General features: G+C 36.5%; 1 protein-coding gene across 1 annotated transcript; it reads right to left on the bottom strand.

Moving 5' to 3' along the window:
• Positions 1 to 450: 450 nt before the first annotated feature.
• On the bottom strand, positions 451 to 2,587 carry LOC143922395 (E3 SUMO-protein ligase ZBED1-like). The gene is made up of 3 exons (XM_077445620.1): positions 1,406 to 2,587; positions 757 to 1,312; positions 451 to 524 (listed from the first exon to the last, which is right to left on the bottom strand). Exons 1-3 carry the CDS (start codon positions 2,585 to 2,587, stop codon positions 451 to 453), a joined length of 1,812 nt encoding a protein of 603 aa, XP_077301746.1.
• Positions 2,588 to 11,597: the final 9,010 nt, after the last annotated feature.

The raw sequence follows: 11,597 nt of genomic DNA, 5'->3' as shown, positions 1-11,597 counted from the left end.
GGTGGGGGGGGGGCGGGTAGCGGCAGCTCAGAGCTCAGCGACGCGCACCCGCCGCGATGGCCGCTGCACTTCTGCCGGAAAATGGCGGCGAACATTGCGGTCCGCATTGGCACGAACTCAGAGCTGAGAGCCCAGCGACGTGCACTCACCGCGATGGGCGCACCACTTCTGCCGACTGCGAGCAGTGCTTCCGATGTAATGGCTGGGAGTGGGGGTTCACCCACGGCGATAGCGATTGGTCGAATATGCGAACGACGCAGCTCATTTCGACGCACACGCCAACACCACTAATCGACATGCCCGTACACTAGGGCTGCCATACGTCCGCGTTGACAGGGACATGTCCCAGTAGGCTTGGGCATAGTAGTTCGCAAATCAGATCTCTCAGTTTAGTTCGCCGCTCCTAAACGAACTAGTTCGCTCTTCTAGTTCGTCAGCTCCCAGCTCGAATCAGTGAAAGGCAGATCGTTCGCTCGTTCGTTCGCTCGCAGATCGTTCACTCGCAGATTGTTCGCTCGTTTTGGCTCGATGAAAGAATAACACATGACGCAAAAAAGAAAACAAAAATAATCAAATTTTTTATATTTTTTTAGAAATAATCAACAATTATATTACTATTAGGTACTGGTTAGTTCTTGTAAAAAATATCACTTACACTTATAAAGTTGTTACCTAACAATTAAACATAATGACTTGTTTGAGTGAGATCGTATGTATAAAAAAAAAATAAAATGGAAAAATAATATTACATATTACTGTGTAAAAATATCAATTTGGACACTTTATTCGATGACAATAGTGTTCTACGTTCATTAAGGACTTGACCCGTCGCTGAAAAAACGCGTTCGCAGGGCACAGATGTTGCTACGGCACAAAATCTTTTCAAAACATACGCGTAAACGTGAGGGTATATCAAACGACGTTCATGCCACCATTGAAGCGGATCTTCTTTACGATTTAGATACTCTTCATTTAGGTATTTATCTAATTCGCGAATGCCAGCAGCAAGCTGGTTATCTGGCCTAGTAATTTTTTGTATTTCTTGGTCGTATTCATCCCATATGCAGCTATTTTTATTACTAGGTATAGATGTTGATGCGTCGCTGGAAGTAGGAACAGCCTCTGGAGTACCCCCTTGAACTAATTGTACTTGGCCGATTTTATTTCTAAGGGCTTGTACTACCATTTCACAGGCTCTTTGATTTTTGAATCCCCTCGTCTTAAATCGAGGATCCAAAATCGTACACTCTGCGTATAACATATTCTTCTCTATATCTTTTAAACGATCTTCCATGCCTTTCTTTAGCAGAGACTGCACATCAACTATTTTTGTATTGTAAGAAACATGTTTTTGTAAAAAATTTGTTAGTAAATTACACAAAATTATTATTTTAGATAAAGTGACGTTTTTCTCGGCACTTATTTCTAAGGTAATCTCGTAGAATGGACTGAGTAACGGTAAAACTTCCTCTATGACTTCCCAGTCCCCTTCATTTAAAGTTAAATCAGGGCGTAGAAGTGCAACGGTAGCAATCACTGCATCCTTTACCTGTACTATTCGCTTGAGCATGTCAAAAGTGGAATTCCAGCAGGTTTGTACATCCTGCTTGAGCTTAAGAACAGGCAAATTCATTTGCTGCTGCGTAGCAGTCAATTTATGTTTTCCTTGTGTGCTACGAATAAAAAACTCGACAATATTTTTAACTCTTCCCAAAACGTCACATATCTTTTTCGTAGCTTCTTGTACAACAAGATTTAGAGAGTGAGCGAAACATGAGATGGACCGCCAATCACCAAGTCTAACAGCAGATAAGATATTTGCTGCATTATCGCTAACAATGGCAGCAACTGTGTGTGAAATGTTCCACTCCGCCATAACAACTTTCATAAAGTCGCACAAGTTTTGACTAGTATGTCGCTCTTTATAATTGATACAACCAAGTAATACTGAGTGAAGTTTAGTCTCTTCATTTATAAAATGAGCTACAATAGCTATATAGCTGTCGTTATTTCTAGACGTCCAACCATCAGTACTAAGAGACAACGCTGGTGCTGCTTGTACCTTTATTTTTGCTTCAGCCATGACGTCATTGTGAATTCTTGACATTAAATTTTCCGATAACGTTTTTCTTGATGGTAGTTTATAGCCTGGGCATTGAGAAACTAATTCAATAAGTTTACGAAATTCTGTTTCTTCTACGATTCTTAAGGCGTGATGCCCTTTAGCTACCATATTGACAAGTTGTTTATCAATTTGCTCAATCTTTGGAACTGGCGGTGGTCTACGAATGTATTGGGTCATCGATTGTTGGGAGTCTACTATATTTGATGATGCTGAAATTATATTCTCCGATTCGCATGTGCTTTGACTTGATTGAAGTGAGTTTAAACTAGGTAATATCGGTGTTTGTCTTTCAGCAGTTAATGGGATCAAAAGGTGTTTTGTTTTCATATGTCGGGTTAAATTACCATTCGATCCGCCCGCAATACTTATTATTGTTGAACAATGGTTACATTTCGCTTTTTTATTATCAATGTCTTCTGTAAAATGAGTCCACAAGGGGCTATGTTTTCTTTTTGATGACATCGTAACAAATACCCTATAACAAAACACATTAACCCTATACGTAAACTATTTTTAAAGTATATTAAAGAAATTAATTAATTGTTAATAGTAATTGTTATTATACATTAGAAGCATAAGCTACTTGATAACGACAGTGTCTTATTATTTTAAAATTTATTTAACGTTCGGTTAACGTCACTCTCGTTCATTCGGTCACAAACTAATGAAATTCTTGTGTAGTTCGCGAACGAACTGTCTTGTGTAGTTCGCGAACGAACTAGATCGTAAGAGTGAACAAGACGCGCATGTGCAGTGAGCGAGCGGCAGTATTAGTGTAGTGCCGTCCCACTCTCACTCATTCGGTCACGAACTAGTGAACTATGGAACTATGGAACGAGGAGTGAGGGAACTAGTTCGACTAGTTCACCTGTGGGAGCGCTCTTACGACCTAGTTCGTTCGCGAACTACACAAGCCTATGTCCCAGTTTCGAGGTCTGTGTCCCGGTGTCCCAGTCCGAGAGTCATTTGTCCCCGTCAATTTCAAAATTTAGACATTTAAAAAAATTATTCAATTATTTTTTAATATCTATCGAACAAGACCTTTTGAACCAAGAAATCTCAGGATGCACTCTCTATACTGTGGTCCTAAAAGGAAAGACGTTTACACGTCAAAAATTGTACCCACTTAATATCTAATATAATTGTTGTGTTCGTTGTCGCGTTCGGTCGTGTCGCCAAAGTGTGTTTTTGCTACTTCTTCATTGTTAATAAATAAAATATAAAATGGCCAAGTACGTGCAAAGTGTCTCCAAAATATTAGAGAGTATGGTCCAAGTCCTCATGGACCCTGTCAATAGATTTAGCAAGGACCAAATGGCCAAATTGATGCCTTTCACCTCTGATATCTCGCAAACTGTAGGCGAAATGTCCTGTAATATTGCAATGCTGGAAGGAGAGCTGTCAGCTACCAAAATGTATATGTCTAAAGATACACCCACCACGATTGAATCGACATTGGAACTTGTTAGTGAAATGGAAGAAAGAAAAAATAGAAAAAACAATGTTATCATATTTGACATTACTGAAACAGGTAATAATGACGACAATAATGTAATCGCAAATTTATTGTCAAAAGCCGAGCTACCTAACCACAAATTCACCGCTCATAGAATCGGATTAAAACAAGGTACGAAGCCAAGGCCCCTAAAAGTTAAACTCGATGTACAGCAAACAGCAATATCATTACTTAGAAAAGGACCCAAACTAGGAATTAAAATAAAAAACGACCTAACGTACATGCAAAGACTACATATAAACAATTTGTGGAACGAAATGAATACCAGAAAAGACAAAGGTGAAAGTGACTTAATAATAAAATATTTTAACGGAGTGCCTAAAATAATAAATAAAAATAGTACAAAAAACTAACAATATATTACCAAAATGTCAGAAGCATTATATCTAAAATACAATTCCTTAAAAATGCTATAGCTGCTTCCGCATATGACATCATATTATTAACAGAAACGTGGCTACACAACCTTATAAATGATTCCGAACTAAACTTTCATACATACAATATGTATAGATATGATAGAAACATAAACACCAGTACGAAGACTCGAGGCGGTGGCGTGGCAATTCTTATTAAAAAAGTTCATTCATCATCTGTCATCATCAACACAAACAATTCCATCGAACAAATATTTATATCAACCAAAATTTTCAATGTAAAGTGCATATTCGGTTGTGTTTACATCCCTCCATCCTCTGACATTAGTGTATATAATAATTTTATAAATAATATTGAAACAATCAGATTAAAATATCCTGATTCAAAATTCTTAATAACTGGTGATTTTAATCTACCAAATTTGGACTGGCAAAACCTTGAAATGAATGAAAATTCTCCAATTCATCAAGAAATTATAAATTTATCTTTAAATTTATAATTTTATCTTTAATCTTTAAATTTATAAATTTATCTTTAAATTTAAATTTATAATAAGATTGTTGTGTGATGAGCAGCATGGTTTTTCACCATGTCGTTCCACTACCACTAATATTGCCTGCTTTTCTTATTATACCATGTCTAAAGTTGACGGTGGTCAACAAGTTGATGTAGCCTACTTTGACTTTCGTAAAGCCTTTGATCTTGTCAATAGTGACGTTCTTATGATCAGATTAGCTGACGTGGGCTTTTCTCCACGTCTTCTTAAACTCTTTGCTTCTTATCTTAGTGATAGGAAGCAATTTGTTAGATATGTTATTTATGAATCTCCTTCATATTTTACGCGATCTGGTGTAACTCAGGGGTCCACCTTAGGCCCTTTACTTTTTACTATAGTTATTAATAACCTCCCTAAAGTATTACGCAATGCTTCATGTCTCTTGTTTGCAGACTATGTTTATTTATTTATTTATTTTACAAAATCAATTAATCAAGCACACTCGTCTAACAGATTGCTCCAAAGCGACGAGTGTGCTAAAAATATTAAGAAGTACAATAGTAAAAAATACAAGTAAAATAAACAAATTTCATATACAAATCAAATAAGGAAAGGATAACTAAATAAAACATGAAATCATAATAAAATCATAATTAAAAACACTAACTCAACCTTTCTAAATGGTCGCGACCTCCATAACTTAGGAATTGGTGCAGAGAACGAAGAGAGACATGACAAATGTCAATGGCACCATCCAGAGAATTTAAGAAACGGAGGCCGCGAGGAATGGGAGAATAACTAAATGCCACAGTTCTAGCCAAAGGAGTGTGAAAAAGGGGACGATGGCGGGTCCATCAGTGGCGGACGGTGGGTGTTAATACCGGGTGTGCTGTGTATGCCGTAGGGCATAGGGTATAAAATTAGCAATTAAAAAAAAATACTCGTTTTGCATTACAAAAATGTTTAATTTATTAGTTATTTATACATAAGTTCAATGCGACGTTTCTGAGACATAAACTTTTCAATCACGTCTGCATAGAATGTGTCTTTCTGTTTTAATTCCACCAATAACTTTTTTTCTATTGAAATTAAGCTAAGGCCACATAATCTATCTTGACCTTGCGTACCTCTATAGCAAGTTTTTATTCTTTTCAGCGCCGAAAAAGAACGTTCTGCTGAAGCTGTACTGCTTGGTATCGTTAATATTAATTCTCCCAGCTTAAACACCTCTTTAAAACCAGATTCGAGGTTATTTTTTGTCATGAATTGTATTAATTCATGAACAGGTTTCTCTGAAAATTCAGAGCTGGAATATAGCACAATGAGTTCGTTTTTCAATCGAATATAATCAAACAGTGATCCATAAAAATCTTTTAATTTATTAATTAAAACATTTGGAAAATTTTCTTTATATTCGTCATATTTATCATTACAAAGAAGGTGAAAATATTCTAATTTGGAAAGTGAAGAATATCTACATTCGACTTGTGCGATTATGCTATCAACTATTTTGAAATATAATTGACGAAATGAAGTTTTATCTTCTACTTCTGAATAATTTTTTAATCTTTGTGGCCTACGATCATGATCATCATTTTTTTCATTTAAATAATTATTCCATAACATTTCAAAATTATTATCCCTTTCGTATTTCAGTTGCTGCAAAACATCATTAATTTTTTTACAACAATATAAAACGTCCGAAGATTTAGATTGAAGAATGTTATACAAAACATCAGTTATTCCAAACAGTTTTGAAAAAAATTGAAGAAGTTTAATTGTTTGAAAATCCTCTAAAAAGCCTAAAAACCCTCGTGCTTTTATAACAGTATCTGTGTCCCATAATTCACAATTTTCTATAACATGTCGAAAAAAATCTGTAAATTGACTTCTGTATTGTTGTACTGTGCTACTTAAACGAGATGTAAAATTCCACCTTGTGGGTGAATACTCTTTTGGAAGATTTTGAAAAGTATGTAGACAATCCATTTAAAGTTTGAAAAAATGATTTACTTTCTTTAATATCAGAAAGACCTTGCTGCAATACTAAATTCAATACATGAGCATAACAGTGTGTAAAAAGAGCAAAAGGATAAGCATTGAGGACTTTGGATTGCAAACCATTTACGTGTCCACTCATTACACTTGCTCCATCATAAGTCTGTCCAACCAATTTGTCTTGAATTTTAAATTCTTCAACTATGTTCACCACGTGACGGAATAGACCATTAGATGTTTTATCAGCACTAACGTCTGTAAAACTAATAAACCGTTCATGTACATTGCCTTTACATACAAAACGTAAAACTGTTGAGAGCTGTGATTTTGTCATTATATCTGAAGTTTCATCGAGAATAATAGCAACAAAACTTGCTGACTCTACTTCATTTTTTATATGAACTTTAATAACATGAGCGATTGCTTCGATTATGTCATTTTGTATACTTGGAGAAGTACCACGAAAGGTAGTAGCAGTATTTAAATGAGTATCTAAAACAGAATCATATTCTCGAAGAGCATTTAGATATTCAATGTAATTGCCTTTGTTTACGGAATTACATGACTCGTCGTGACCTCGCAGGGACAGTTCTTGTTTTCCTAGATAGATTATTGCGTTAATAATTCGTTTTAAAACATCTCTATTTTTATTTACTTGTTCATTATGTCGACTTATTTCGGCTTTACGTTGACTGTCAATTAATACGTCGATTCGTTGTTTGCCAAACATTTGTATGGAAAGAAATGATTGAACGTGTGCCTGCGATCCTTCGTGTTTCTTCAGTGCTGCTGTCAAATGGTTGAGATCAGCAAATCCTTCTTTGTTCCACACATTAATATCTTTGGAGAACAATAAACATGGCCAGCAGAAAAGTTTGGATCGAATTTCACAGCCTGTAATCCATTCGATTTTTTTATAATTTGAAACGCAAAAATGTCTAGTGTAAACTTTTGTTTTTTCTTTATGCAAACTGGATAAATTTGGAAGAGACGGACACGGTTTCCCATCTTTAATTATTTTTAATTTTATCTCAAAACTTCTATTTGAAAACGGAATAGTTAAAATGTCTTGAACACTGTTAGCCATTATTAGTTATTAGAGGTATGACTGAGATATGACCATAAAAATACGAATGTGCGAAAAAGTACGAGACCACGTGTCGCATCGCATTCGGTCAATTGCCGAGTGGTGCGGTGCGGTGCGGTGCGGTGCGGTGCGGTGCGCGGTGCTCTGAAGTCGTAGCACACCGTACGTCTTAATATCGCGAACAAACCTATACAAGCGAATATCCGCCTGCACACTCCAACCAAACCCACCAATTTGCTGCACGGCATAGGTATTCTCTCGTCGCGGCGCACAAACTACATCTAACATCACACAACACGCTGCAGACTGCACACCACACCATACACCATACATTTAGCGCACGCGGTAAATACACCATACACATCAATGCCTGTTTATACAACAACACATTATTTTGTATTAAAATACTACTTTATGTGGTCTTTGGTTTTCACGGGTGTGCGCCGCACACCTAGCACACACCCAATATACGCCACTGGGGTCCATACCACACTCTCTGGAGCATGAAGGCCCAACTCAGCCAGGATAGACGGACAGGAGATACAGCCTCTAAATATGGAAAACGAGAACTTGATGAGGGCAACACTCCTCCTGTGGTCAAGAGAAGTGTAGCCGACCATACCCATGACGAATTTTGATGGAAATAAGTATGGGTAAATCCCATATTGCTCCTTATAAAGCAGTCTGAGAAATCGTCTTTGGGCAAGTTCAAGCTTCACAGATAGAGACTTAGTGTAAGGATTCCAGATTATAGAGGCGTATTCCAAGATACTCCTAACTAGAGCATTGTACAGCAATCTCAAAACAGCGGGATTATGGTAGTGTCGAGAATTACGAAAGACAAACCCAAGCATTCGTGAGGCAGAGGAACACACAGAGTCGATATGAACAGAGAAATTTAGGTCACTCTAGAATGCAACTTCAAGATCAACAGTTGAATCCATCCAGTTCAATAAAAAGTTACCAACAAGATATAGAAAGGTACGATCGGGGGTGGATCTGGATCTGGAGTAACACATAACCTTGCACTTGGAGACATTAAGAGGCAAGCAGTTGGTTAACGACCAATCATGAAGAGCATTAAGATCATATTGTAAAAGCTCACAAGAACTATTAAAACTGTTAAATTATTCTTTGCTGTTAAGGATGAGAGGCAAGCCTCTCTCCTTCAAGCGGATATTAACGCTGTTTTAGAGTTCAGTTCCAGTTTAGGGCTTGAACTGAATACTAGTAAATGTGCCATTATGAGTTATAGACGTGCGAATTTGCTCTATTATCACGGATATTCCATTGGATCCGTGTTGTTGACGCGTGTGGAATCTATGGTCGACTTGGGTATCACTTTTGATCCTCAATTCACCTTTCACAACCACATCAAGACAGTCGCTGACGTTTCCTTTTTGTCAACTTGGATTTGTCATGAGATACGCTAGGTTATTCTCCAGCCCCTTGTCTTCTCGCTTGCTTTTCAACTCGCTTGTTAGAGGTAAGCTAGAGTATAATGCGATTGTGTGGAATCCGCATAAAGCAAACTACTCTCTAATTATCGAAAAAGTGCAAAAAGCATTTCTTCGTTTTCTATATAAGAAAGAGTATGGGTACTACCCATATCTCTATCCTACTCCTTTGCTTTTGGGCACGCTTGGGTATAATTCCCTTGAACTTCGGAGAAACTTCTCGTTCATTCGTTTCGTTCTCCAGCTACTGCGTGGTAATACGTCATGCCCGTTGTTGCTGGAGCAGTTGGGACTTTATGTCCCTAATAACTATGTGTGTGGTAGACATCATCATTTGATGGCTGTACCTCCTGCCCGCACAGTTATTTTTCGAATGGCTCCTATACCAAGAGCTATTCGACTTCTCAATGAAATCGTTGCTGCCGTCCCTGAATGCGATATTTTCCACCTAGGTGAGCGTAGGTTATCGGATATTATTTTAACATATTTATCTGGTGACCTGAGCTCATCATTACTTTCTTAATTTGAATGTGATGTATGAGTGGAATCTTAATCTACTCTCTTCATTTGAGCCTCGCTGTGATTTTATTTTTATTTATATTTTGTTTTATTTTATTTTACTTTTGTAACGTGACGTTCTCCCGAGTGTCCCTTCAGTTGGTAGCGGTAGTAATCTTTAGGGTGGCACCAGTTACTTTACCGTGCCAACACCATACCCCTCTCGAGAAGTATCGAGAGCAGCTCTCTCTACATCCAGCCGTCAGCCGGGACAGACCTACCTCCAGCATCTCCGCCGAGCGTCTTCAGAGACGCCCAGAGATCGCCATCTTGTGTCCACACGAGGCAGTACGGAGTTTGTCTCCTGCCTCCCCCCTCCCGCTGCTGTGACCCGACCAGCGGTGCTTCAACGAGAAGACGACCGCAGAGCCAGTTTCCCGAGCACGAGGAAGCTGTTATCAACGCAGACGACTTGCAGTCAGGAACCTCCCCGACTATATACATATATATATATATATATATATATAACTATCCCAAGGTTAGTCCACGTTTCTACATAACTCGACTCTTGGAAGAATAACGACGTATAACGCCCTCTACACGACGCGCGTAAATCCGTTCGTCACACTTTTTCTTTTTCTTCCTCTTTATGTACTATTTCTCTTTTGTTCAATATGAAACTAAGAATGTGATTTTTGATAATTACACGTTTGTACACTTATTCTTTTTCTTATTTATTATTTTTATTTTTATTTTTTCATTTTATCATGTTTTTCTATTTTTGCTTTTTATTTTATGTATTTTATTTTTTATTTTTCTGTTTTTCATCATCAAATGTAGGCCATTGTGGCGCAATAGGTTCTTCAAAACTATGAAATAAATAAATATTAATTGCGACACTAAAAATAATGAAATATTTTTACTATGAAGATTTGAATAATTTATTGAGACTATTTCAATAATCATTTTTTCTTGTCCTGTTCTTATCGACCCAATCAATATTTATACACCACATGTAAGTCAACGTATTTCCTGCATGAAATGTATGACTTGTAATGACTTGAATGTAAATGTTTGAATTGAATCAGCCTTTAATTTCTCGGCAACTATAAATTTAAGATCACGATATTGTTTATGCATATTTGCGATCATATTTTTTCACTAATTGGTATTAAATAATTGTTTATACCTATATTTAATTACCAGGCTGTCTAATTAATCTTTTCCGTGTACAAAATCAGCTCTGCTTCTTCGGGAAATCGCATTTCTACATGACCACAGAGTAATCGGATGAATCTCAAAATCGCAGTTGTGTTTATATCGCTGCTATTTAATGATAATATGTTTTTACATCTTCGCTACAATAAACTATCTCACCTAAATAATAATATCTTAGTTTATTGTTTTTTGCTTTTGTAAATTGAGTGTTCTTTTATATTACTTCATTGAAAATATGTGCACATTGATGATAGTTCACCCAAATCATCATTCAAAATCGATTCAATCATGTGAATCATTAAGCATTTTAAAGCAATAAGGATCAAAAAGTCACCCTCTTAAGAAATGCGGTTAAACGAATATTTTTTCATAATTATAATAATAGACCTATGTAGTTAGATATTTTGAATAATATTTTCAAATGATGATTTTACTCGAAAAATTTTAATATTTGTATAAACTATTTAATGCAGATTTATCACGAGTATTTATGAAAACATTAAAAAGATCCTAACGTCGAGAACAAGATTTAAAAAAAAATAATTTAGGATTTGTCTTACCTGCCCATGCATTCAAGACGTGACTTCCGGAATGTGTATGTATGTATTATGTCCCTAGTTAAAATATATTTTCCCTATCCTTATGACGAATTTGTAGTCCAATTGGTTCAATTGGATATATTTAATTATACAGGCGAAAATACAATTTCACAAGCATTCCTTAGTAATTTTATAAATTTTGACAGTTGAGTGGTAACAGTGTTGCCACTTTTCCAATATCATTCACTAGGAAGAAAATGACAAGGAAGAAACGTTAACGATGAT

Source organism: Arctopsyche grandis, chromosome 2 (genome assembly GCF_051622035.1).
Source record: "Arctopsyche grandis isolate Sample6627 chromosome 2, ASM5162203v2, whole genome shotgun sequence".
Taxonomy (NCBI): Eukaryota; Metazoa; Arthropoda; class Insecta; order Trichoptera; family Hydropsychidae; genus Arctopsyche; species Arctopsyche grandis.
Note: the sequence above shows the minus strand (reverse complement) of the source record. Positions and strands in the feature narration are given on the sequence as shown.

What these genes read in the sequence shown, in the direction of transcription:
- LOC143922395 (XM_077445620.1), bottom strand. Translation starts at nt 2,587, where the DNA reads ATGTCATCAAAAAGAAAACATAGCCCCTTGTGGACTCATTTTACAGAA. An exon ending in AAATAAGTGCCGAGAAAAAC is followed by an intron (nt 1,313 to 1,405) that starts GTCACTTTATCT and finishes GTTGATGTGCAG; the next exon opens with TCTCTGCTAAAGAAAGGCAT. An exon ending in CAAATTGATATTTTTACACA is followed by an intron (nt 525 to 756) that starts GTAATATGTAAT and finishes TCTTTCATCGAG; the next exon opens with CCAAAACGAGCGAACAATCT.